At 55.3% G+C, this 23,397-nt stretch overlaps 1 protein-coding gene across 3 annotated transcripts in view; it reads left to right on the top strand.

Annotated features, from left to right (window-relative positions):
- The window catches only part of Lhpp (phospholysine phosphohistidine inorganic pyrophosphate phosphatase), a 68,337-nt gene that overhangs the window by 33,596 nt on the left and 11,344 nt on the right, over positions 1 to 23,397 (top strand). Inside the window, exon 7 of one of the 3 annotated variants that reach the window (XM_090345665.1) lies at positions 1,478 to 1,797. The exons of the other annotated variants lie outside the window; for them this stretch is intronic. Coding sequence (XP_090201791.1) covers positions 1,478 to 1,484 — 7 coding nt within the window. The 3' untranslated portion in view covers positions 1,485 to 1,797. Of the gene's footprint in view, positions 1 to 1,477; positions 1,798 to 23,397 lie in introns of those variants that run through there. 3 annotated transcript variants of the gene reach the window in all.

Below are 23,397 nucleotides of genomic sequence, written 5' to 3'. Positions count from 1 at the left end.
GAACTACTGTTCGGAACACAAGGCAGCTTCTGGTTTGTTGTCTTTCTTGATGAACTATGTCCTCAGTTAGGGTCTTTCTGGCCCACCTGAGCCAGGCGGCCCTGTGCACAGCACATCAGCCTCACTGCAAGCGGATGCCTTGGCTGCCGGTTTCTGAGAAGGCCCCCCCCTCCCAGGGGAGGCTAATGAAAGAGGAGGGGCACCTGGGAGGCCGGGCCCACTCTCCACCACCAACTTGGCCCTTTTCAGAGTTTAACCCTCAGCCAGTGGCCAGGGCGAGGTGAGCAGGCACCAGATGGCCTGCGTGGTGCCCGTTTGGCTCCTAGGAGCTGTTCCCCTTGCGCTGGTCCAGGAGGATGGGGCCTGACCCATCTTGACTTGTTCACCCAATGTAGAGATCTGCAGACAGAGGAGGGGCAAGAAGGCAGGGACTGAGCCATGCCCAGGGAGGCCATGTGTGGGGAGTGTCGGTGGGTGGGAGAACTGTGCAGAACCCGGGAGCGTGAGCAGGCACTTGAAATGCACCTGGGACAGGCCGAGAGGGATTGTCACCTAGCTCAGTAGTGAGTGACTGTCTGAACTGGCTGCTAGGTGGAAATGTTGACGTTTTCTGTCGATTTCATCTGTCCATGGTGCTTCTCTGTGACTGGAGCTGCTTGGAAACTGCTTGCCTCTGTGGCTGGTGCGGCACTGTACTTGCACTTCCCCCTCCTCCCTGCAGATGGCACCCTCGGCACACAGAAGCACCAAAGGGACTGCCACTGCCCAAGCTGGCCACCAGAGGGGCACTGTGCTGATGGAGCCTGGCGGTGCAGGAGACTGGGCTGAGTTTGGGAAGATCTGCATAGTACCCCCTGTGTTGTGTGACTGGCTAAGGCCAGTGGACACATGGCTATGTCAGAGTCCCCCTCAGAGCTGGGAGGGGCCACAAGACAGCCTGCATGACACCTTATCCTGCTGCCCACGGGGTGGCCCTGGAGCTATGGGCAGAGAAATGCAGCCATTTCCTTATACTCTGGCTTGATAGTCCAGCCCAGCCAGCGATGGCCTACCTGGCTGGCAGGTAAGAGCCTGGTATTCTTCCCACCTGCTGTGCTTCCAGCACGTCTGGTACTCTGGGTGTTCTGTCAGACATGGCGCCCAAGGCTGGGTGGCCGCTTCCCCCACCCCATGACCCCACGGGGTCCACGGACCATTGGGAAGCCCCTGTCCTTTCAGGTTCGGAGGGTCTCCCGGGTGGGCCCTTGGCCACTGCTTTCCTCCACTGGCAGCACACTGCCCTGCGGTCAGGTCTGTCACCAGCAGGTCTGCCAGTCAGGCCTTGCACCAGGGCCAGCCCTCCTCTTCCTGGGCAAGAACAGGAAGTGGTATGTCGCCTGCGGGAGCGCTCCCGCCTCCTGTGGGGCAGAAGCAGTTGCCGGCATGGCCAGACCTTTCCTTCCTCTTTTTGTTTTTTGTTTTTTAATGTTTGTACCAGGGTTTGAACTCGGGCTTTCTTGTGGTGATTCATTGGAGATAAGCGTCCTAGACCAGCTTCAGACCATAATCCTCAGATCTCAGCCTCCCGAGTGGCCAGGACTACAGGCATGAATTCAGTGGATTCCGTGTGTGTGTGTGTGTGTGTGTGTGTGTGTGCGCGCGCGCGCGCATTTAGAAATGTAGCCTTTATCACGATCCATCTCATTAATACCTTGTCCCCAAAAGAAACCCTGCCATGTTAGTACTGAAGTTCTCCCTTCCCCCAGCACGCACCTGCTTTCTATCATGCTCTCATGAAACTATTTTTTTATTGTGGCAAAAGTGTATAGCGTAAGATTAGCCATTAAAAATTATTATGTTAGTAAAATGTGAATATGTCATCTAATGAGTAATAAAACAGATGCCCCAATTAAGAAGCAGGACTACTTGCAGCCCCCAGAAGACCCCGGTTCCTGGCCAGCCCCTCGAGCTCTTGTGTGGTCATGGCTCCGTCTTGGGACCGGTCATTGCCAGGCAGCTGTGTCACCTGCGAGGCCAGCCTAGTCTGCAGCAGCTCGTCCTCCTGCTGCACCCCCCCCTTGGTGATATGAGAGTTTGAACTCAGGGCTTTGTACTTGCTTGGCATACTAGTTTGGGCTGGTATTCTACCACTTGAATCACACCTCCAGATGACCTTTTGACAGGTATTTTGGAGATGGTGTCTCATGGACTTTCTGCCCAGGCTGCCTTCGAGCCTCGGCCTTCCATATCACAGCCTCTTGAGTATCTAGGACTGCAGGCAGGAGCCAGCGGTGCCTGGCCCTTCTGCGCTCTTACTGGTCCCTGGGAGCGTCCCAGCCAGGCCATTCTTCACAGGCTGCCCGGTCTGCGCTCCAGGCACATAGGTCTTGGGGGGAAGCTGTGTGGTACATCGCATTGCTACATGGTAGGTAAGGGGTTCAAAGGTTCATCTTGATGGTACGACACCAGACAAGTCACTCTCACCATGATGAGCCAGTCCCTGTATCACTCACGTCCGGGTTACCACTTAACCATGCTGTGGGGCCCTGCTCTTCCCAGCTGGCAGCCGTGACGAGGGGTGTGGCTCACCCCATGAGTAGTTGCGCATCCAGGACACCTGGACTTGGGCCTCATCAGGATCCCTGAAGCCCCTGGGTGGGTGGGATGGGCTCAGGTGACAGGTACACAGTGGGCCACAGGACAAAGCCATCCCAGCCTCCGCAGAAGAGAGCAACTGAGCATTCCTGGCCTCTCCTTGGCTGGGTGAATTACAATGGAATTATGACAGTGGTCCTTCCTGGTACCTGACTTCACTGTTGACCCTGGGTCCATAACCAAGGTCCAGGACAAGAAGGACAAGGTTTTCAAGTCTGTACAAGCAGAGTGGCAGTGCCGTGCACCCCATGGAGACACCATATGTAGCGGGGGCTGTAGGTTGTTGGTGTCTAGCTAGCCAAGGGGGTCCCAGAGAGAACTGGGGAGCTGGTTGCAGTGTGAGGCTGTGAGCCCTAGCGATTGGCCCATGTAGGCAGTCTTCCAACCCTTAGAAGCCAGGGGTCTTGGGGTGCTGTGGAATAGTGAGATGGGACCTGGGGTCAGCCAGGCCTCCTATCTCCTCAAACTCACTGGAACATTCCATGAGTCACTCAACAAACATCTAAGGGTGTGCTGTAGGCCTGCTGCTTCTCTATGGTCTTCTTGCCCTGCATCCTAAGAGGGGATCCATGACAGCCGACAAGGCTCAGGAGGAATGCCTCATGAGACATCTATCCCAGGGGCCTACCACGTGCCTGTGTGGGTGCTGGCACCTGTGACCTCAGCCCCTCTGCCTGGCTGAGGCACCCTGGACACTCCCCCAGTGAGCCGGGCCTCCCTGGAGCTCGGAGCGGGGCCTGCCTCACCACGCAAGAAAGGGGCTTGCAGGCCACTCAATCCCCCATCTCCCTGCCTTGTGCCCTCCACACACACAGGGCCCTGAGCGCAGCTTGCCTAAGAGCTGAACCTACACAAGCCCTGGCTTGGGTATCTCTGACCCTGGGCAGGCCTCAGAGTGGGTCATTTGACCCATGTTCCCATCTGAAGGTCTGCTGGGGCCATGACAGGTGGCAGCTCTGAGAGCTGCGTTCTGGCCCTGTCTGTAGGCAGGGCAGGGATGCCAAGAAGTAAGGCGATGCCATACCAGGGTGCTGAGGGACCGGGCTGGCCACCTGCCTGGAATGTTCTCTGCCCCAACATGAACCCTGGCCACCAGGCTCTGTGGGATTCCCCTTCCCAGCCTCCGAGGCCTGGGCCTTCCCTCGAGCTGCTGTGTCATGGCTGGGAACATGGCAGGTGGTACTGGTGCAAGCCTCAGGTGCAGGGGGCACCTCCAAAATCTGTCCTTATGGCTGCTGTTTTCTGGTTCCCCAGGGAACAAGGGGTGTCAGAGCATGGAATTGACTGAAGGGGGGACAGGAAGCCGCAGGGCTGTACATGGCATATCCCTGTGGGGGAGAGAGCTAAAGAGGGGCACACACAAAGCATGCATGCATGCATGCACCAGTACCAGGGCTTGAACTCAAGCCCTGAGTGCTGTCCCTTAGCTCTTTCACCCAAAGCCACAGCTCCACTCTTAGCTTTTTGATTGTTAATTGGAGATGAGAGTCTCCACCTGGCTTTAAACTGTGATCCTCAGATCTCAGCCTCCCGAGTAGCCTCACAGGCGTGAGCCGCCAAGGCCAAGCTCAGGTCTACCTCTCAATCCTGTCATTATGGCAATGGTGACAAGGGTGACTTATGGCAGGCAGTTTCACTGTGGGTTTTGCAGGGATTCCCCTCAAGCCACAGCAGACCCTGCTGTCCCCATGACAAACATCTCCTGGCCAGGCCCTGATGATGGCAGGGAGAAGGGATGAGCTGATGGCGTAGGGATTCGAGTGCAGCCGGGGGCGCTGAGGGCTGAACCAGAAGATTCCTGCAGGCTCCCTGTCAATCAGCAGTGGAGTATCCTGATGCATGCTCACTGGGGACCCTCGAGGGTTCTACTTCTCCCCACAGTTGTACAATCTGGAGGCAGACAGCCTCCTTTCCGCTTCTCCCTGCTCATTTGCTCCCTGTCTATAAAGTACAGAAGAGGACCTCACTTAACCTTGAAACTGTGCCCACAGAGATGTGTCAGAGTTGCCCCAAATAGAATGGGCTGCCTGGATGGTGTGAGTCCCTGACCCTAGAGCTGACCCTAGAAGCTGGGGGGCCTCTTGCTGGGTAACCCCCCTTCCCCGCCACCAGGCTGGAACTAAGTAAAGGCTCAAAGTCAGCCTCCATGTGCCGATGCCTGCTGGCTGCTACACGCAGTGCTCCTCAGGTCCTATGACAGCCCTGGCCCTGTTTCCCCCTGAAAGGTGGGGAGATGGAGTCCCAAGTACCAGGGGGAACCTTGTGTCCCCTCCCATTTGCAGACATAGCAGGTGAGCCAACAGGCAGGGACGGCGGTGTTGGGCCGCTCTAGCTGACAGGCCTTGTTCTGCCCTGCTGCCACCTGCTGCTCTGGCCCTGGGCTGTCGAAACAGAAGAGGGAGCACTGCCCTAGAGCTGAGGAGCACAGCCCCAGTGGTGAGGAGTGCAGGTGGCTGTTGGTGATGGCTCCAGAAGCAGAGAAGAGCCTGGGGAAGGCCCAAGTATCCTGGGCTGTTCGATGTCTCCCCCATGCTGTGACTTCGGGGACACTGCTGTGAGGGCCAGTGTTGTTTCCCTTACTCTTGGCCTATCTCTAGGTATGTGAGGTAGGGGCTCCCCCAAGAGCAAAGCCACCGGAGTATGGAATCACTGGTTAATTCAGAAAGACACCAGCCCAGTCGCACACAGCTTCTAGGCATGGCTGAGCATGGAACTCAGGCCTCTGCACTGGAGAGTCCTGCCTCTCCAGGAGCTCAGGGAGGGCTCTGTCTCTGGAGGGCAGACTTGTTACCTGTGGCCTGTGGAAGGAAGGGGGAGTGTCAGTGGCCTTCTCCAGGGCTACATTATCGTTCACTCCTCACCCCAGTGTCTGGCAAGGTCCCCAGCTTCCCCTATGGGTGAGTGGACAGTAGCCCCAAGGTGCCCATCCAAGGGCAGAGGGTTGTTGGCAGTGAGGCCGGTGTGCACTCCAGCTGGAGAGAGGCGATCCAGGAGGCTGACTCCAGGTTCACCTTGCAGAAGGACACAGGCTGCCAGGACATGACCCAGTGAGGCCAATCTGAGCCCACCTGCCCAGCTGGGCCATCTGAGAGTTACATCTCTGTTGTGGAGGGGAGTGCCAGGCAGAGGGCAGCGTCCCCCAGGACTCACTGACCTTCTTTGTGTTTCCAGAGTCCCCTGCATCTCCACCTGGGCGTGGCTACCTCCTCGGGGATCTCTAGTCCACGTTCCTTTTCCTCGTGCTGCCTCCTGCTGCTACCACTAGAGGGTGCTGTGCGCCAGGCCCAGGGAGCAGCTGGCTGCCTGAGCACTGAGGGGGGATGAGGAGGGGGGTGGCGGGACACACAGGTCAGACTCCAGCACACATTCATTCATAGCCACGTCCCCCTGTCCCTGGTGTGGGATCTGCCTCCATCCAGCTTCAAGATCTGTCTTTTCCCATCGTTTTTAGTCCTCCATATCTGACTTGTACCAGGAAGGACAGGGACAGCTGGCTTGCCCGCGGTGTCCGGCAGTTCTTGAGGCAGCCCGGTGGGTACAGATGCGGTGAGCCCACAGTAGGCACCAGTCACCTCCGCCCCAGGGCCTGCTAGTTTGAATCTCTCCTGATCTTGATTCAGGAGGAAAGAGTCAGTGTGCAGACACCTCATCCTGCGGGGGGGGGGGGGGGGGAGGCGCGCTAGAGGTACCCCTGCCTTTCAAGGTCCCAGAGCTGCAGGGGTGAGGGCGGCATGGCAGGGGTGGTCAAACCCCAGTTCTGCTCTGTCCCCTCTGGAAACTGAGAAGACAATGGTGACACTTCTGGACCTGGGCCCCTACATCATGGGGAGCAGCTGTTTTGTCTCTTCTGAGTTCCTGGAAAGACAGCACTGGGCTGGGGTGGGGGTTCAGGAAGCACTGATCTGCCTGGTTACAGAGGGGGAGACAGGCCAGCAAGCCTGGGATGGGGCTGGCACTGGTCTCCCGGCCTGCCCTGCTGCCTCCACCCCCCTCTGGCTCCAGCCATACTGTGCAGTCAAGTGAGTGGGCCTGTCCTTTGGCTTGCTCCAGAATGTTCCACCCAGGGGCCCTGTGGCTCCCAGGGAAACAGTTTCTGGGGGTTGGCTGGATGCAGGCAATGTGGAGAAGGCAGTCCTTGTTTAGTTCTGGCAGGACAGAAGCCAGGAGGAGAAGGGGTTAACTTCCTTGGAAGCCTTCAGCAAAGAGGAAGCTCCAGTGTTTCCATGTGAAATAGTTTAAAATAAACTCAGTCCCTCTGAGGCCAACCCAGACAGAGATCACTGGGATCAGTCGGAAGAACACAAATGCCCAGGCTGGGCCTAAGAGAGCCCCCAACCCCACAGTACCCCATTCCTGCTGTCCTCCACTCTACAGCCGGGGAAGCTGGGGACAGGCAGATGCTGCCCCCACTCTGCATCCCAAAAAAGAAGCTCCCTGAGGGGTCTGTGAGCTGGGACACCCAGGAACTGGCAGGGCTTGAGGGAATGGGAATACCACTTTGGAAAGGACCCCTGGAGGCAAGAAGCCAGATGGGCCCCCAGTTGGCAAGGGATTTTTGAGAACCTGAACTATTGAGAAGAAATCCCGGCAGCTCTGGCATGGAAGGTCTGGGCGATGGAGGGTTGGCTTGAACAATGGCTCTTGGCAGGTCTTGGTGTGCTGTAGCCCACTGAGGGGAGGGGCAGTGCCCTGTGAGGGGCTGGGGCCCAAACTGGTGCTGTCTCCACCAGGTGGCTGGGGCTTCCTGTCTTTCTGGTAATAACATAGCCATCTTTCTAGAAGAATCTGCTCCTTATAAGGTGCCAGGAAATGTACAAGCATTTTTTCCTCTCTTTTATACAACAATCCTAAGGTAAATATAGTTGCCTCTGTGATTTAAGTAAAGAATTTGAGCATCAGTGCTCAGCAGGTCCAACTCCAGAGTCCCTGTTTGCAGCTCCTGCTCAGTTACCCAGACTCAGTTTCCCTGCCTGTACCTGGCCTCCTGGCTTCCATGAGAGGCCTTGAGGTGTCCTGGTATCCTCGGTGCCCGGTGAGACCTCAGTATGGCACGGGGTTGCCACAAGGAGCTCCTGGGCTCCAGATGGTGGCATGAATCAGGACTTTGAGTGGGCAACCTGTATACTAAGCCTGGAGCCAATTGTGCAACGGGGCGGGGGGTATGCCAGCCCCCTGGAAGGCTGTGTGGTGTCTCATTGGTCCCACTGCCTGGCCCAGAGCCTCTGTGAACACCGTAATCCAGAAGCTTCCTGATGCCCTTCTGCAGCCCTGCCAAGAGATCTAAAGAGATGGCTGTTCCTGGGCCCTCCTCCCCTGCAGGCTGTGGGGACCCCCACCCCACAACCTCAGTTCTGTTTATTAGAGGTGATGCATGCCAAGGATAGAATTCCTGCCTAGCAAGTAGCCCATCTTGTAGAAAGCATCTCAGAGGCAAATGGCTTACCTAGAGTATGTGAGGCCCTAGGTTCGATTCCCAGCACTGTAGAAAAGAACAAAACAAAGCCTGTTGGGCTCTTCTCACCCATCGTGAACACATAGCTTTGTGTACTGGACAGGAATGCCGCCACCCAGAACACTGGTAGGCTCAGAGCAGACTGGCTGGAGAAGCGAGACTGGCAGAGCTGGAATGCGAGGGTGTGGCCTTCTCAGGATGTGATGGGGCACAGAAGTCTCCTGCCTCCAATGAGGCGGTGCTGCTCTGGTTCCCCTGCCCAGAGCTGGGCACAGTGGTTGCTGGCACCCATTTTCCTCTTGGAGATCCCAAGTCTTCCCAGGAGCCCTCTTGCCCCATTAAGATGTCTTGTGGGGGGATTCCGGCTGGAACACGTGTGGCTGCCTGCTCTGAGAGCGCACTGGATCATGGTCATGGAGGGAGAGGTTGGTGGCACGGCCCCACGCTGCCTGTGGCGCAGTCACAACAGTTGCAATGTGTCAAGGATACTCTTACTTGCCTCCAAGGCCTAGGGAGGGTCTCCATGCTTCCCTCCACCATCCTGCTGAGGGGCCAAGTCTCTAGTGTTTCTGTCCCAGCTGTCTGGAAGCTGGATTTGCTAACCAGCTCAGCGCCTCTGATCCCCCTGGTGGCCTGGCATGACAGAGGAAGGCCCCCTCCCTGCAGGAGATGTCTCAAGGGATGGTGTGAAGGTCTCATAAGACTGGAGGCAGGGGCAGAGGCCGTCCAGGGCCTCTTTCTGGGGAATTTAAGTGAGTTGAAGAAATGAGGAGTGCGGCCTGAGCCGTCCCAGAGAGGAGGCCTTGGGCCCCAGCCCTCCCGACTTCACATCTGTGTCCTGCCCCTCCCTGGACTCTGCTGTGAGCCCTGCACAGTCTGTGACTGGACTCTGCTTCCTCGTCAAGCGCAGCCCAGGAGGCCTGTCCCTCAGGCGCACAGGACACTCCACGTCAATTAATTCCAACTCTCCCTGCCCTCCAGGGAAAGGTGGTCCTCTCTCCTGACCTGTGGGGGCGTGGACTCCATGAACACAAATCCAAGGGGAGGCCCAGAGCCAAGGCGAATGCTGCTGCCCTGTGCCTCCCTCTGACAACAGGAGGGGATGGGGAGCTGGGCAGGCAGCGAGGAGAGGCTCAAGGAGCCTGGCCCGTGGGGCGGGAATGAATAAAGGTGACTGTGGCAAGTAGAGAGGCTGTGACAGGTCTGGAGGTTTGGAGCATCTCCCAGGCATCAGGAAGCTGGCTTGCAGAGGGCAGAGTGACAGCCTGGCCAGAGGCCTCTGGTGTCTTGCATACGCCTCCAGGCCAGGCTGTGTGGCTGCTTGTGGTAGAGTCAGACCTGCAGTACTCCCTCCAAATTCCCCCAAGGTCCCCCAGGGTGTGTCCCTAAAGAGCCAGCATGTCACCAGCCTGACCTGTCAACACTTGGTTTGTCCTTTGCTAAATTCTGTGTTTGGCTCCTCCCCCCTCCTCCTCCCTCCACCCCAGTCATGGGGACACCAGGCCACATCCGGTTTTCTGGTGGTTGATTGGAGATAAAGGTCTTACTGACTTGCATGCTCAGGCTGGCTTTGAACCGTGATCCTCAGATCTCAGCCTCCTGAGAAACTAGGATAACAGGCATGAGCCACTGGTGCCCTGCGTGTTTAGGGATAATTGAAGCATTGTAATCCATATGCCTGATAGGGTAATTAAACCTAGTATTATCCATAGATCAGTGGGGTTATAAAACCCCAGGATCTCTGGGCATCCCAAGGTTGGCCTTCACACTGATGATGAGCTCCTTTATTCTCATCCAGGGCCCTGTGGGCCCCTCCACAGGGAGGAGCCAATGCCCACTGTTACCCCACCCATAGTACCCCGGTAGACACCCAGCTGTTAGCTGTGGGAGGCTCAACCCCGTCCTTTCAACACATTTCTGGCCCCTTAGATGCTATGTGACAAAGGCACCTCTTGGAGACAGAGGAAAATTCCCTGAAGGGGAGCAATCCAAAGTCCTGGTCAAATGTGGGGAACACAGAGCTCCTCCCATCTGCTGTTCTAGCACCTGCGCAGCTGCTCCTGGGCTATACTCACTGCCCATTGCCCCCATTCCTCACACCCAGGAAAGGCAGGGACCCTTGGAGGTCTGAGTGGCACAGGTCTTCTCTGCACAGAGCCTGCAGGTCTGGCCTCACTCAGGTTGCTGTTCTCTGTGCATTCCTGCACTGTCTGGGGGCCCCTGAGTAGCGTCGTTTCATGTGATTGACCTTCTTTTCTAGTTGTGTGTGTGTGGTCTTTTTTTTTTTTTTTTGGTAATGCTGGGGTTTGAACTCTAGGCCTTATAATTACTAGGCAGATGCTCTGTCACTTGACCCACGCCTCCAACTCTTTTTGCCTTAGTTATATTTTTGAAAAGGGCCCCTTGTATATGCCTCAGCCAGCCAATCTGGACTGAGATCCTCATTTTTCTTTTTTTGCTAGTCCTGGGCTTGAACTCAGGGCCTGAGCACTGTCCTTGGACTTTCTCAAGGCTAGAGCTCTACCACTTGAGCCTCAGTACCACTTCCAGCTTTTTTTTCTATGTATGTGGTACTGAGGAATCGAACCCGGGTCTTTGTGCATGCTAGGCAAGCACTCTACTACTAGGCCAAACTCCCGGCCCCGAGATCCTCATTTTTACGTCATCTAATTTGCAGTTCTCCTATTGATGATAAGCACTGAGGAGCTCTTATTCCCATGCCCACACCTACCTCATTGGATCCTGATGTGAATACATTGTTGCCCCCCTTAGGGATGACACTGCACCCTGTAATGCAAAGGCCACCCGTTTGAGGTAAAATCCAGGGAGTCTGCTCAGGTTCACTGTTGAGAGCTCAGGGAAGCTCAGGTGCCAGCAGTAGGGCTTGAACTCAGGCCCAGGTGATGTTCCTGAGGTATTTTCATTCAAGGGTAATGCCGTGTCACTTGATACACAGCTCCACTTTTAGCTTTTTGTTGGTTAATTGGACATGAGTCTCACAGGCTTTCCTGCCCAGACTGGCCTTGAACCATGATCCTCAGATCTTGGCCTCCTGAGTAGCTGGTATTCAATGTGGGCTTCTGGCTCTGTTTGCAACTCTTAATCATTGAAAATAGGGCCACAGAAAACATTGTGGCATCACGAATTACACTTATTTGTGACTTTTGCACAAGAACTGCTGTGTCAGAGTCTGTCTGTCCATAGTACCCCGGGGGTGGCCCCGCAATTTCCAAAGCACACTCTGTAGCCTTTTCTGGAGGAGGAAAGAGTCTTGGGGCTCTTTGGCCCCAGGCAGGAGCCGCTGAAGGACTTCCCATCTTTCCCTTCATCACTCACCGTGGGCGCTGGCCCACTTCAGCCTGCACTGCCTGCTACAGGTTCCCCGGGAGCTCTGCGCGCATGCGCCCCTGAGCCTGGGCTCTCCCGTGAGCGTGTGTGCGTGCCGTGTCCAGACAGAGCCTTCCAGAGTGTCCAGGGGACACTAACTGACCTTGTTCTGTGTGTGTATGTGTGTGTGTGTGTGTGTTCTACCCAGCATGGCACAAAAGAGGCCCAGTGCCCACTTATGATCTCCTGGCTATCTTGTTTTCCCCTCTCAGCCCCAGGTGTCCAGATCTGGCAGGGTACAAAGCGTGTCACCAAGCAAAGCTAGACAGATCTGAGGCAGCTTTCAGATGGTGGATGAGGATTTTCCTGGTCTCAGCATGCCAGCTCCCTGCCGAGCGCTCTTGGGGAGGACGCTTGGGAAGAGAAGTCCAGGCCCTCCTTTTTCTCTCAACCTTTCAGTTAGACTTTACAAGTACTGAAGGCTGGAAGTGAAAAAGTTATAAATGAAGACTAGACTACTCGGGTAGCTGTAATCCAAGCTGTGTAGGAGGCGGAAACATGAGAGTCTTGATTTAAAGTCAGTCAGAACAGAAAAGTTCAAGAGACTTTTATTCCCAATGAACCAGCAGAAAGTTAGACGTGAGCTGGGTGCCGTGGCTCAAGCCTGTAATCCTAGCTACTCAGGAGGCTGAGATCTGAGAATGGCAGTTCAAAGCCAGCCTGCGCACTAAAACCCATAAGACTCTTATCTCCAATTAACCACCAGAAGATGGAAAGTGGCACTATGGCTCGAGAGGTAGGGTGGTAGCCTTGAGCTGAAGAGCTCAGGGACAACACCTAGGCCCAGAGTTCAAGTCGCATGACCAACAACAGAAACATTAGAGGTGGAGGTGTGGTTCAAAGTAGTGGAGTGTCAGCGTTGACTACAAAAGCCAAAAGAGAACATGAAACCCTGAGTTCAAGCCCCACTACAGGCACAAACAAACAATAGGCCTTGAGAGCCCAGTGGCACTTCGGTTCAGGCACAAATTTCTGAACCCATATGCCTGACCGGACCCTGCCTCAGAAAGATGCATGGAGCACAGGCCACATTCAAGGCTGGCAGAGAAGAGGGACCTGAGGAGAAAAGGGGAGTGGAAAGTACTCTGAGGGGTGCCTCAGTCAGATGGCACCATCTAGGTGGGTGTATTCGAGCTTGCTGAGCTGATCCAGGTCTCTGGAAGCATCGGTCTCCCGTGCTCCTGGTGCCGAGACAGCCCTTTCTGGCTTCACTTGTTGGCATGTCCAGGTCTGAGCAGGAAAAAGCACTGTACCCATTGTTTCTATGTGCCAGACACCTGAGGGCGCAGGGGAGGGCATTTTGGCCTTGCTCAAGGTCATTGGGAGGCAGCTAAGGAGGTTGGCATCAGAGCTGAGAATGTGGCTGCCAGCTTGAGTCCCTGGATCACATTTCAGTGGGGTTGGGGGGTGGGGGTGGCACTGCAGGAGTGAAGGAGAAAGGGACTTTCCTCTTCCTGGATCCAGAGAAGGCGGCATTGTGCTGAGAGCGACCCCTGCTGTCTCCAGAGGGCCTCCCCAGTGGGCCAGGGCCATCCTGCCCTTATGTGGCCCACAGAGCCTTGCTTGGCAGCTGTGCAGTGTTTGTTGTGGGCAGTTGCCATGCCATGCTCAGGCGTCTCACTGGGAGAGGCCAAGGACAGGTGTGGTTGAGCCCAGTGGTTTCCAGCCTGGCCTGGCTTCTTGGCTGTACCTTCTCCTCTTATCCTGAGGGGCCAGACTCTGGAGACGGCCTAGGGCATTCTATACCCTTCAGATTCTTGGTCCTCCCCTGTTCCCAGAGCCTGGTTTTCATTGCTAGGCTGACCTGTGCTCTGTGGGCCCTGTCCTTGCGTCGATGAGGGCATAGCACACTCTTGTCTCGGGGGGGGGGAGGGGCATTCGCTGCAGCTTCTGCCCACTTCCCTTGCATGTTCAGCCCTGTCTGCTCCAAGCCACGTGTAGGTGAGTGGTGTGGACCTGAGGGGTATCGGGCTGTCTTGGCACAGCTTGTAGGAATCAATTGTGCCAGTCTCTTCCCAGTTCCTTGCAGCCATAGCTCCATGGTAACATACACCATGGAAAGTAGCCACTGCACCAACCCAGAGTCCCAGCACTTAGGCCTGAGCTCAGAGGTCATCTTGTGAACAGTCACCCTATATCTGGCCTCCAGCCTGCAATTGTTTACCTCTCACCTCACTTATTATTTATTTATACAACAGTCCTGCTGTTGGTGACCTTTCCACTTCTCCGAGGTACAGCAGGACCCGGGGACACTGGAGCCCAGGCCGCCTCCACAGGAGGTGAGCGGCTGTCCTGGGTAGAGCCAACAGCAGGGTGCCCTGTTTCCAAGCAGATCTGATGGCCCACAGACCTGTGCCCTCCTCGTTGTGTACTGTCTGGGTGAGGACATTCCAGGGTGGCCCGTCAGCACCCTCCTGTGGGTGGGGCTTTACCCAGAGTGCACCTGTGCTCTCCTGGGCGCTCTGCCTACCGAGGCTGGGAGATGGCTGGGTGCTCTGGTATCTTGCGAAAAGTTGTTTTCTCTCCCTAGCTTTGGATCATAGCTCAAGGTGGAGCCAGTGGAAGGTGGAGGCATTTTCAGGGGCCTCGGTAAGGCCATGGCTCTCAGGTCAGCCCCTGAGAGGGCGGCCTGCAGACCAGCCTGTCCCGGGCACTGCAGCACAGGCAACAGGGTCTGCCACACCTGGTGTCCTGGCTGGGCTGCACTGAGCTCTGCTGTGGAAAGACTGAGGGCAGAGCTGCGAGAGCCATTGTTTCCAAGCTAAAGGAAAAGGCAAGCAGGCCCCGCGGGTGGGGGCCTGGGAATGCCCCCATCTCATGTGACACACACGCATGGCACAACTGTTTGCCCAGAGGCTTGGCTTGAGATTCCTAGGGGAATCTTGGGAACCAGGCTGGCACGTCTGCTCTTGTGAGCAGTCTAGAGAGGCCAAGTGGCTGCCCCCTGCTCAAGCTAAGGTGACCGAGGTGGTGAGGAGGGCAGACCCCAAGACCAGGGACCCACGGTGTTGGGTGAATGAGCACCCTAACTTGCAAACAAGTTTTACCTACTCTCAAGTGTTTATGGAGGTGTCATATCTGTATGTCAATGGACAGCGTGGTGAATTTCTTTTATTATCTTTAACTAGTTGAACAGAGGGCTGTCAACTCAAGTCAGTTGATGAGCGCTGTGCATCTTAACCAGTACCACTCTTTGCATCGTTCTCTTTCATCTCTCCCAACCCCACCAGCCCCTCAAGTTACCGGGGTCCATTTTAACCTATGTACATGGAACCTTCTGTCTGTCTGTCTGTCTGTCTGTCTGTCTGTCTGTCTGTCTGTGTGTCTGTATGTGTCCTGTGTGTGTCTGTGTGTCTATATGTGTCGTGTGTGTGTGTGTCTGTCTGTGTCTGTGTGTCTATATGTGTCGTGTGTGTGTGTTTCTGTGTGTGTATGTCTGTCTGTCTGTGTCTGTGTGTCTGTATGTGTCCTGTGTGTGTCTGTGTGTCTATATGTGTCTTTCTGTGTCGTGTGTGTGTGTGTGTGTGTGTGTGTGTGTATGTCTGTCTGTCTGTCTGTGTCTGTGTGTCTGTATGTGTCCTGTGTGTGTCTGTGTGTCTATGTGTCTGTCTGTGTTTGTGTGTCTATATGTGTAGTGTGTGTCTGTGTATATGTCTGTCTGTCTGTGTCTGTGTGTCTGTATGTGTCCTGTGTGTGTCTGTGTGTCTGTGTGTCTGTCTGTGTCTGTGTGTTTTTCTGTGTAGTGTGTGTGTTTATGTGTGTCTGTCTATCTGTCTGTCTGTGTCTGTGTGTCTGTATGTGTCCTGTGTGTGTCTGTCTGTGTCTGTGTGTCTGTATGTGTCCTGTGTGTGTCTGTGTGTATGCGTGTCTGTCTGTGTCTGTGTGTCTATGTGTCATGTGTGTGTGTGTGTCTGTCTGTCTGTGTCTGTGTGTCTGTATGTGTCTCGTGTGTGTCTGTGTGTGTTTATCAGTACTGTGCTTTGAACTTAGAGCCTCATACTTGCTAGGCAGGTGCTCTACCACTCCAACCAAGCGCCAGCCCTTTGTGTTTTATTTTTCCGGTGGGTCTGAAGCCTTTGTCCATGGTCGCTCTGGCCCATGATCCTCCCTCCTCAGCTTCCTGAGTGACGGACCTGCAAGCAGGAGCCACCGCCCTCAGCTGAGCTTTTTGTGTTGGAATAACTTCATATTGACAGAGAAGTTACCACGGCAGCGGGCAAGCGTTCCTCTGCTTCTTGGTCAGCTTGCTGCTCTCTCTGTGTGCCGCAGTATCTTGGTTGCAGCCAGGGAACCAGCCATGGTACCTGTACTGTTAACACCATTGGCTTTCGTCTGGATTTCACTGTGATGTGTCTACTTTTTATCTACTCTTGGATTATTAGTGGAAACAGAAGCCCCCTGAGGTGGCTTGAGGACGGCTGGGTCGGGGAGCCTAAGGCCTCTCTGCCTTAGGGTTGTTTTTGTTTGTTTGTTTGTTTTGGAGTGACTTTACCTCTAGGCCCATCCTTTAACTTAGCAAGAGAGGCCCACCACCCTGCGGCAGAGGGGACCAGGGCCCCGCTGCCCCCTCCTCACCAGTCCCGAGCCCTGTCCACAGCGTGGGGTCTTGGCATCTTAAACTGTGTGTCCTGGGCCAGCACAGCCCTTGTGCAGACGAGGAGAGTGAGGCTTAGTTGCGAAGGCTGACAGCATCCCTACGCCACTCCCGACCCCAAAGCACACCATCACTTCCCTCACACCCAGGCGGGCCCCGGTTTATGTGAGGGAAATCAGAGCTGCCTTCACGGCCTCCAGGTGCCCAGGACCCGGGAGCCCCAGGTGGACCTGAGTCACCGGGGTGAGTGTGCCAGGCTCAGGCCCCTGCACCCATCCAGTGGGAACCACGCGCGCAGCCACGCCCCTCCCAGTGTAGGGGAATCTGAAGGCCCAGCACTGGCTGCATGCTGCATCCTCTCCCTACCACAAGTGTTGTCTGCACGCACACGTGTGAAACCCAAAAGGCAGGCAGACCAAAAGACCCCCTGCCACACAGAGCAGGCTCTCGGCATGTAGCTCACACACTAGCAGCAGCGTGGAGGGGCTGCCCTGCTGGGCATGGGGAACAGAAGGCCCTGCAGCAGGTGCCCCCAGACCATGCTCAGGGCCCATCCTCAGCCCAGGGACCATGGATCCCCAGGCCGCCCTCCACAGCCCGCCCTCCACAGCCTAGCTTCACCTTCCCGAGGCGGTCCCTGTGTACAAGTGCCAGGTGCTCGAGCATTGGCCACCAGGTTCCCAGGAACACAAGGGCACCACCAGCTTCCTGAGGATGTCAGAGCCCTGGAAGGGGGTGGGCCATTCCCATGGGTCCTGGGATGGCCCCGGGGATGAGTGAAGCCACCAGGCTGGCATGCAGCAGCTGCTATAGGCAGAGCACAGAGGTGGGGACAGGCTAGAGGCTTGAACTGGGCAGGGCTCCCCATTTTCCCCTCTACCTCTGGGCCCTGTCCCGGAGCTCACCCTCCACCACTTTGAGCCACTGGGCTACTTCTGGTTTTCTGATGGCTAATGGACTTTCCTGTCCAGGCTGGCTCCAAATCTCCACCCTCAGATCCCAGCCTCCTGAGTAACTAGAAATGCAGGCCCGAGCCACCAGTGCCAGCTAGAAAAGTTTATTTTGGGCAAGTGCTGACCAAGACAACACAGCTCCTCTAGACATCCTTCAGTACTACCCAACCTTAGATGAGCGCAAGGACACACCAGATGTAACCCAGCCCAGCGTGTCATCACACTAGCACTGGGTCAGGACTTTGGTGTAGACTTGGGACCACTGTCCCATCGCATGCCCTGCGGCTCTGTGTAGCAGGGGTGGGGCTTGCTGAGAATATGGCAAGCCCTGACTTTCTAGATTTCCCTCTCAGCCACTTCTCAGTCTCTCCCCAGGGATGCAGGGGGGTACCTGGGCGCCCTGGGGCTCTCTGTGGTGCCCTTAGCCTCTGGCCAGGGCTCAGAGAGGAGTCAGTCTTCTTCAGCCAACTCTGTATGTGACTCCTTCAATCCCTAGCCCAGTCTGGCCTCCCCATTCCCATCCCCCAAACCCCATCCCCCGTCCCACCTGTGTCCCTAGCAGTGTCACAGCCTTCCATACCCCGAGTCCTGGAGCCATGCAGATGAACACCTGAACGAATGACATAGACCTGGGAAGTAAGCTGGCTTGCTGGTGTGCAAGTGAGCTGGGCTGGGGGGTCAGGGGAGAGGTGGGTAGACAGCAGGACCAGGGCTGGCCAGGGCCTGGGGCTTCAGACTCCACCCTAGGAGGTGATTCAGGGAGCAAAGGTGGGGCTGAGAGAAAGCCTGGTGTCCTGTCTGGAATGTCAGGCCTGGTTTTCGTAGTCACCCTGTGTGATTATTAGCTGCTGAGACGACTCTGTGTGGAGTGTTCCCTGCCAGTGGCATGCACAAGTATGAAGAAAAAACAAAACACCTGGCAGCACAGGGGTGCAAATGTAGCTTTCCCAGAAACACTCGTAAAGAAAAAGGCCATGGAGGAGGCAACAGAACATAAAGAGCTAGTGTGAGTTGTAAGGTAGTACATGGTGAGGCAAGCGGGCAGTGGTGGGCCAGACCTCCACTGCCTGCCCTTGGGTACCCCCAGATCCCATCCCCAGACTCCCTTCCCCTTCCGTGCCCTGTGCAGGATGGAGATAAGGAGGGTAGTGGTAGGCCAGAGCTCCACAGCCTGCCCCAATCCTGCCTGCAGAGCCCCTCATGTCTACCTCCCGACCCACAGGCCTGCGGGGTGGTAGGGGGCGTCTCTTGTCTCACTGCACATGCGTACATACAACTTGCCTATCTTGAGCAGGGGATAGGAACAGGCAGAGGGTGAGAGCTGTGCCACTGCCAGGCACCAGTGTCGGGCCCATCCCAGGGGTGTCCACACTGGCATTTGTATGGCACCCTTCCCTCTGTCTCTCCTGCCCTTGCTTCCCCAGGCCTGCCTCCTTCCTGTCAGCCTGTGCCCAGGTGTGCTGGGTACAGAGATGGGGCCATGACTGCTGGACTCAGGGTCTCCTCTGGGAAAGATGTTGGCTAAGCTGTCTAGGCCCTTACTCCTGCCAGAGCTGAGTCCCCTGGACTGAGACAAGCCTCCTGGGCTTGGAGCGTGTGCCCACATCAGCCCACCCCCGGCCACATACCCAGCTAACCTGGTCTGCACAGCAAGACATCCCCTAGAATGCGCCCACCCTGAGCTTTTATTGACCCAGAGGAAAACTTAATTAGTTCCATAAACTGTCACTTGACACTCCAGAGGACCTGCCCCTGATGCTGGGGCCCTGGGGTGTTTTAGGCCCTGGGGCAGGCAAGCAGGCCAGGTGGGGCCTCTCCAGGGGAGCCCTCCCTCCCTGGCCTCAAAACATCTCCATGGGCTCCTTTCTTCTCTGATACAAGGCAGTGCTGACATTGTCCCCCACCACACACACACACACACACACACACACACACACGTTTCCCCACACACACACCGTTCCACACACAACGCACACACATACGTTCCCCCACACATACGTTCCCCCACACATATGTTCCCCCACACACCGTTCACACACACACACTGTTACACACACTGTTTACACATACACACACACCGTTCACACACACACACCGTTCACACACACACAACGTTCCTACACAAGCGTACGCACCCCCACACACACACACGTTCCCACACACTTGTGCACACCTGGCCTTCCTGGCCTCTCCTCAGCTTAGACGCGTGCTCAGAATGTTCCTCCCTCCTCCTAGATTGCCTGCCGCGCTCCTGGTCCCAGTTGTGGCTCACTTCTCTAACCCTGTGTGTGAGGTTGGCCCAGGCTCTGAGCTCCCTGAGGCAGAGCCAGGCTGTCTCGGCCATAGCCAGACAAAGGCGAGAATGCTGGGCGCTGGGCGCTGGGTGCTGGGCTGTGCTGGTGCACAGCTGGAGAACATGCCGCCAGGACTCCATTACGCTACTTGGTGCTCAGCTGCCCCTCCACGGTCTCTGGACACCCCCCCCCCGTCAGTGCCAGGATAGGGTGCCCTGTGAGAGGGTCCCCAGACTCTGTGCCCCAGCTTGCATCTGCGTTGCACTTCCTCCCAGCAGCCACCTCCAGGAAGCCCTCCACATCTTCCCCATCACCGGCTCTGGTCCCTGGGCCATTTGTAAGGCAGGAGGGTAGAGGAAAGTGCTGAGGGGCTGCTCTGTGCACCCCACTTTACAGGAGAGTGGGCACAGATCTGCCCGTGTCTTTGTGTGCTCATCCAATCCTTCAGCCAGGGCTCTTGACTGACCAGGGTACCACACTCTCTACCACCACAGGGCACACAGGCCAGGACCTGCGTAGAGGAGGACAGGTAGAATGGACGCAGGTGGTCAGACAGCCGGGGAGGGAGGGAGGAGAAGGAGGGAGGACTTCAGGAAGCACTCATCTGAGTCTGTGCTACCCTGGCTGCATATAAACCACATACCTGTATGCCAGGCGCTATGGGGTGACAGACTAGAAGGGCCCTGGGCACAGGTTCTGACTAAAAGATGCTCATCTTTTAGAGGGTCTGAGCAGTGCCCAGGCAGCCTGGCATCTGCAGTGGGGACAGTCGCTGGTGGCACCCCATGTTGGTTCTGAGCTTGCAAAGCGCTGGGTGCTCTAACATTCTGGAAGTGCCCACCAAGGCTCCGGAAGGCTCCTGATAGACGCAGGCTTCTGTGGGTGAGTCAGGCTGGAGAATGCAGGGCTGCTTTAGGCTGGTGTGCCAGGAGGGCTGCCACTGGCTCCCGCCCCTGTGCCCTACCACCGTCCCTAGCGTTGTAGTCTCCAGAAGGTAAGTGCCCAGGCACCTGGCATTAGCATTGCAGTGGGGGACAGACAGTGTCCATACCTCCCCAAAAGCTGGTCCCCCGCCCTTCCCTCTGAGGGCTTGTTGTGGGACCAGCTTTTTTGATGTCTTCTGCCAAAGGAAGCTGGCTGCCAGCGCTCGCCAGTGTGGTTGCCTCTGCCAGCCATGGGAGCAGAGAGCTTCTGGGAAGGCAGATGCTGAATGCCGTCCAGTTTCCATCCACTGTGTTCACGGGAAGTGGCGCCACAGGCACGCCATACATTGCACCTATTCATGGGATGCCTGGCGCCTCACAGCCAGCATTTCAGGAGGCCCGCGGGGCGCCAGACCCCCTGTCGTACTTCAGTGTGGCTGTCCACAGTTTACAGCCCGGGCTCCCGATGATGGATGCGTGGGTGGCTTCCAACCTTTCTCATGCATATAAATCATACAGTGGGGGGCTGGGAGTTTGGCCTAGTGGTAGAGTGCTTGCCTAGCATGCACGAAGACCCGGGTTCGATTCCTTGGGACCACATACTTAGAAAAAGCCAGAAGTGGTGCTGAGGCTCAAGTGGTAGAGCTCTAGCCTTGAGAAAAATCCAAGGACAGTGCTCAGGCCCTGAGCTTAAGCCCAGGACTGGCAAAAAAAATAAAAATAAAAAACTAAATCACACAGCAGGGAGCAGCACTGGCTGCATCACCTGTGCAAAGCGCTGGGTTTCCCGAGAGCAGTTCCCGAATGCAGAGGAATTCCGTGCCCAGGCGCCCAGGCTGCACTGGTGGGTCTGACTTGCGAACCCAGGCTCTCCTTTCTGTGGGGACTTCGGTGGTCCCTTTCTGCCACTCTTAGAGACAGAAGCCGTGCAGCTGCCTCCAGTGGAAGGCATTGCCCCTTTCGTTGCCCTGGACAGCTCTCTGACCACACCAAGGAGCAGTGACCGGAAATCCCGTTTCCCTACATCCAGGCCAGTTCTTCCTGTTGTGAGTCTTGTGTGATGACACCTCCTTGCGTGTAGCCTATGTTCGTGCAGTTGAGCACTTGTTCAAATGTGTGACGACCACTCGAGCTTCCTATTAAAAAATACTTTTTTATTTCTTTCTGTGGCGCTGGTTCTAGGGCTTGGACTCCTGACTTCTTTGCTCGAGGCTGGTGCTCTATCACCTGAGCCACAGCGTCACTCCTAGCTTTACGCTGGTTGAGTGGAGATGAGAGTCTCATAACTTTCCTGCCTGCGCTTGCTTTGAACTGTGACTCTCAGATCCCAGCCCCTTGGGTAGCTACTGGTGCCTGGCTCAAAGCTCCTTTTTGTGAAAGATCTATTCCTGTCCTCTGTGTAGCACTGTGCTTGGTCATTTGCAGCTGGTACAGGCTCTACTACCAGCTGTGGTCATCAAGCATTTTATATTAAAATAGAAGCCGATCCGCTCATTGTATTATGGCTGGTGAGTTTTCTATCTTCTTCGAGGATTCTTTCCCTCTCCTGGTAATAATTGGAAATATTCCTCTACATTATCCTTCAGAAGTTTTTGGATTTTTTGTTTTGTTTTTTTGCCAGTCTTGGGACTTGAACTCAGGGCCTGGACATTATCCTTGGGCTTTCTCAAGGCTAGCACTAGCCATAGTACCACTTGCAGCTTTTTCTGTGTATGTGGTACTGAAGAGTGCATGCTGGGCAAGCACTCTACCACTAGGCCATGCTCCCAGCCCCTTCTTCAGAAGTTTTACAATGATGCTTTTGTGAATGTACGTGTGTGTGTGTGTGTGTGTGTGTGTGTGTGTGTGTGTGTGTGTGTGTGTGTGTGTGTGTGGTGTGAGGCAGGGATTTAGTTTGCTTCCTTTGTGGATGGATGCCCCCATGGCAGCACCTCTCCAAGTCCACCTTTTCCCGTGGATATGGAATGTCCTCTGTCCTGCCAGTTTTATCAGTTAATCAGTATTTGCTTCATCAGTTCCCACTAAATATTTGTTTAAAAAGCTTACACTGACATTCCATGAAGGCCACATAATTGAAGCATATAATTCATTATTTGTGTATACACAAACCATTTTCATCAGTTAATTTTAGAGTGTTTTTTTTTATCAACGCAAAGAGAAATCTTGGCTCTTTTAGCTACTTTCTTATCTTTCCAACCCAAAGCAACTAATAATCGACTTTCTGTCTCTGTTTTCCTATTCTGGCCATTTTATGGGTGAGGTGGTGGAAGTGTACACTCTTGTGTCTGGTTTCTACCTTTGAGCATATTTCCTTTTTGTTATGGATACTGGGACTTGAACATGGAGCCTCCTGCTCTTACTTGGTTTTCTTGCTCACTCCTGGCACTCTACCACTCAAATCACACCGCCAGCCTGGGCATTTTGTTTGTTAGTTTGCAACAGAGTCTCTCAATTTGTCTACCATGAGTAGCTTTGAACCTCCATCCTCTGAAACCCAGCCTCCTTAGTGTCTACGATTCCATACATGAGCCATCGTGCCCGCTAGCATAATGTTTTCTAGGTCTCATCCTGTGGTGGTATATGTTAGTGCTTTGTTGCTTCTTGAGCAGCAAGGCTTATCCTTCTGTTACTAGACATGTGGGTTGTTTCTACCACTGACTCCTCTGAGTAAAGCTGTTGGTAGCATTTATGTACAAGTTCTCCTCGGGACTCATGTTTTCAGGAGTGGGGCCCTGGGTCACATGGTATCGCAAGGAACTGCCATCCTGTTTTCCAGAGAGGTGGCAGCGTTTCACACAATGCCCAGTGGATTGTGGGAGTTGTGGTCTCCTTTGTCCTCATCAGCTGACTTTCCCTTCTAGCTAGCTGGGTTAGGGGGAAGTAGCCTCCGCTGGGGTCTTGTATCTTTCTTGGGTTTATGGGCCATCTTTCTGTCCCATTTGGACAAATACTCGGATTCTTTGCCCATCTCTGTGTGTGTGTGTGTGTGTGTGTGTGTGTGTGTGTGTGTGTGTGTGTGTGTGTGTAATTGGAGCTAAGAGTCTCATGGACTTTCCCACCTGGGCTAGCTTTGAATTGTGATCCTCAGATCTTAGCCTTCTGGTAGCTAGAGTACAGGTGTGAGCTACTAGCGCCCGACATCTAATTGATATGCTTTGAG

Source organism: Megascapheus bottae, chromosome 15, assembly GCF_031878675.1.
Source record: "Megascapheus bottae isolate mThoBot1 chromosome 15, mThoBot2.hap1, whole genome shotgun sequence".
In the NCBI taxonomy this organism is placed as follows: domain Eukaryota; kingdom Metazoa; phylum Chordata; class Mammalia; order Rodentia; family Geomyidae; genus Megascapheus; species Megascapheus bottae.
This window is presented reverse-complemented; position numbering and strand designations above follow the sequence as displayed.